Source organism: Rhinopithecus bieti, unplaced genomic scaffold (assembly GCF_001698545.2).
Source record: "Rhinopithecus bieti isolate Rb0 unplaced genomic scaffold, ASM169854v2 scaffold_76, whole genome shotgun sequence".
Lineage (NCBI taxonomy): Eukaryota > Metazoa > Chordata > Mammalia > Primates > Cercopithecidae > Rhinopithecus > Rhinopithecus bieti.
In genome coordinates, this window is record NW_016803343.1 from 2,998,990 (window position 1) to 3,003,185 (window position 4,196).

General features: G+C 40.2%; 1 protein-coding gene across 1 annotated transcript in view; it reads right to left on the reverse strand.

Moving 5' to 3' along the window:
• The window catches only part of USP13 (ubiquitin specific peptidase 13), a 137,575-nt gene that overhangs the window by 36,779 nt on the left and 96,600 nt on the right, over positions 1–4,196 (reverse strand). The window contains 1 exon segment of the mRNA XM_017876857.1: positions 3,004–3,051. Within this exon segment, the coding sequence (XP_017732346.1) occupies positions 3,004–3,051 (48 nt within the window).

Sequence of the window (4,196 nt, forward strand, 5' to 3'; positions counted from 1 at the left end):
ATATATATACACATATATGCATATATACACATATATACATATATATGCATATATACGTATATATGCATATATATGCATATATATACATATATACGTATATATGCATATATATACGTATATATGCATATATATGTATATATATATACACACACACACATATATAATTTTTTTTTTTGAGACAGAGTTTTGCTCTTGTTGCCCAGGCTGGAGCACAATGGCATGATCTTGGCTCACTGCAACCTCTGCCTCCTGGATTCAAGCGATTCTCCTGCCTCAGCCTCCTGAGTAGCTGGGATTACAGGCACCTGAAACCATGTCCAGCTAATTTTTGTATTTTCAGTAGAGATGGGGTTTCACCATGTTGGCCAGGCTAGTTTTGAACCCCTAACCTCAGGTGATCCACCCACCTCAGCCTCCCAGAGTGCCGGGATTACAGATGTGAGCCACTACACCTGGCCATGATATTTTAATGTAAAATGTTCTTTTCTCACCTCCTCTTCCTACCACATTAGCTTAAAATCTGGAAAATACATAACAGTGAAATCAACCAAAAGACACTGGTCAACCAATAATTTCCAAAATATGACTCAGGATCCCTGAGACTCTTGAAGCTGCTCTGTGGTCAGTATCCAGGTGGGGTGTCAGCTGTAATACCATAGCAGGGGTAGGGAAATAACTCAAGTTTGGGGCAGGGACAATTTAACACATCACTGTGTTATGGGTAGCTAACAACCTAAAAGTACCAGAAAGTAGATTTAGATGGTGTTCACATAATATTTGCCCTGTTGGGAAAAACATTCTTTATTCATCTTTGTAACCTCTATAGGGTCTCAAGTTGAATCGCTCACATGTAGTAACTGTTCAGTATGTATCTGTTCAAATCAATCTCAAAAGCTATGCTTTGCATTCATTTATTGCAGTTTGGGGACATCAAGTTAGTTAAATCTAGCAAAGTTATAAATTATGTTCAGCTTATTCTTTTATTCCTAACATTAATTCCTGGAATTAAAATATTTCTTGGAAAGCGATATGTTTTTAATAAAGATCATTAGAATGTAAGTCATTCTAATGATCTAGATAGACGGCAAATTTACTTCAAAGAGCTGTTATGGGAATTAAACGATTTAAGACATATAAAGTGCTTAGAGTAGGTCCCAACAACAATATTGTGTTGTTGTTAACAACCTGTTAACATTATTTAAAATATATTGATTGTTCGCTAAATCACAATTAAGGCAAAAATACGATAAAGATTGTATTGAGAAAGAAATATAAAGTGTACCTCTTCCTGACATTAAGACATTAAGATGTCTACAGTATTGAAAACCTAACAACTAAAAAAATCCGTAATCTTACCCTACTTGTTGAAAATATAATCATCAATCCACTACACTCAAATTACATCATCAAAGACAAAAAAAGGAAGATAAAGATAACAGAAAAAACAATTCCATCCCATATTTGCTCTGTGTGAAGCACTTTACACGACTTATCTCACTTAATCCTTACCCCAACCCTGTAAAGAAAGTACCATTATTATCCCCAGTTTATAGATAGGGAAGCCGGAGCTTATGGCGGTGAGGTCACTTGGCCAAGGTCGCATACCAGTAAGTTCTAGCCTGGGCATTCAAACACTGGGCATCTACCCAGAGTCTGTGCTCTGCAACCCCACACTATGCTTTTCTCTTTAGAAATGATCATGGGTAAGTAAAAATCTCTCCCTCTCAACTCTTCATCTGTAAGCTATCTGAGGGCAGGAGTTAGTTCAACCCATTGCCTAGAATATGCTAAGTGAGTGATAATATTTGCTGGGTGAATAAACTTTCCAAGCACTAACATTCTTCCCAGACACAGTCTGTTCATGATCATTTAAGAGAAGGGTCTTTATGTCTGGCCCATACTGATGCAAGATCCGCCAAGATCTTTAGGACATTTTTTTGCCTCTTCCTGGTCTTCAGGCTCTGGGTGTAACAAAATAAAAACTCAAGGCCCCAAATTAATAAAATGTAGACTGAATCACAGCCTATACTGCAGGAAATAAAAATAACATCTCTTAGAAATCTGCTGAACTGGTTTTCTCAAAACTAATATTTGAAACATGATAAAGCATAATAAAGAAAAGCAAGACTCTACAAAAATGTAAGGATAAGCAAGCATGACAAGGAATATAGGGGTGCTCGATAACAAGCGTTGAGAGTTTGAACTCAATCAGACTGGAATGAATCCCATGCCTGCCACTTACTGGCCAATTACGTCTTTTATTTCTTCCTTCATAAAATGAGAAAATAATGGTACCTACCTCAGACTACTAAGAGAATGAAATATGATAATTGATGGGAAGTGCTTAACACATGACCTGGCAATAACAAATGTGCAATAAATGACAGTTGCTGTATTACCTTTAACATTGTCTTTTTCTTTCCCACAGGGACTAGTTTTCAATTAATAACAACTGGATATGCCCAGTACTAATTCTTCTCATGTATATAAAAGACACATGCAAGAGCATGTGTGTATGCAGACAAAAAGAAAAGGTAAAAGGTCCTTGTAAGAACTATAGGAAGCAGAAACCCCTCCTCGAGGATTCTAGATAGATAGGCTAGCACTGCCTACAACTGAATATTTTGTAGCATCTGAGGAGAAATTCAGGACAGCATCATTTCTCCATTACAGATGGAATCACTGGGCGGTGACTTTGCCCCAGGATAGAAGCTAAGGTGGGAGGTGGACACAGGAGAAGAATCCAGGTCTCCTGACCACTAGCTCCGGGCTCAGGGAATCTGCCTGTCTGTGGAAAACTAATACCTCTCAGTCCACATTTTAAAAATGGGCCATTTCCAGGTGTTGTAAAGGCTGCTTCCTGGTAAGACACTTATAGGGAGAGGCAGGCACAGAGAGTGTGTCACACCCTGCACTTCTAAGACACCAGGCACTTTTCTGAAGAGCAGAAAGGCGTGGCCGAGGGCCAGGCAAGTGAACAATATCCCACTCTGCAGCTCACACCTGATGCTGGGGCTTTCGAAGCTTCCAGGCCCCATGATCACCTTCCACCTCCAAAATGAAATCAGAACAAAAGCACAAAGAGAAAAGGATAAATGTTCGAGGAATCAGTCTTAAACCTACTGTCAATGATTTTTAAAAATTGCTTCCATCACTGATAGAGGGTGTGGAGGTCTAACTGCCCAAAGATATCTCTGAGTTGTAATGAAGTATCTCTCACACTGAACTTGAGAACTCAACAACTATTATCTGCAAGGACACAAACAGGCACATGCACATGTGCACACATACACAACATGCACACACACAACCACCCACGCCTACAACTGAACAGTCCTAGGATGAACACTCACCTAGTGATGGGCAACTGATACCCAAACGAACTACTATTCATCTCCCTTGGATAGGGAGCTTTTTAAAAATAATTTTAACAAATATGGCTTGTTTTCCTTTCTGAAATAAATTGTTTTGCTTCCCTGTTTTAACATATGAAGTCTATAATCTGAAACATAGCAGAAACCCGAGGGAGGGGTTTCACAGAGAACAAATAATATAGGCTGAGGCCGGACATGGTGGCTCATGCCTGTAATCCCAGCACTTTGGGGAGGCTGAGGAGGACAGATCACCTGAGGTCAGGAGTTCGAGACCAGCCTGGCCAAATAGTAAAACCTCGTCTCCACTGAAAAAACAAAAATTGGCCAGGCGCAGTGGCTCACGCCTGTAATCCCAGCACTCTGGGAGACCAAGGCAGGAGGATCACCTGAGGTTGAGAGTTCGAAACCAGCCTGACCAACATGGAGAAATACCATCGCTACTAAAAATACAAAATTAGCCAGGCATGGTGGCACAGGCCTGTAATCCTAGCTACTTGAGAAGCTGAGGCAGGAGAATCACTTGAACCCGGGAGGCAGAGGTTGCGGTGAGCCAAGATCATGCCACTGCACTCCAGCCTGGGCAACAAGAGCAAAACTCCATCTCAAAAAAAAAAAAAATACAAAAATTAGCCAGGCTTGGTGGCACATGCCTGCATTCCCAGCTACTTGGGAGGCTGAGGCAGGAGAATTGCTTGAACTCAGAAGGAGGAGGTTGCAGTGAGCTGAGATCATGCCACTGCACTCCAGCCTGGGCGACAGAGCGAAACTCCATCTAAAATATATATATATTATATATTATATTATTATAGTATATATAATATA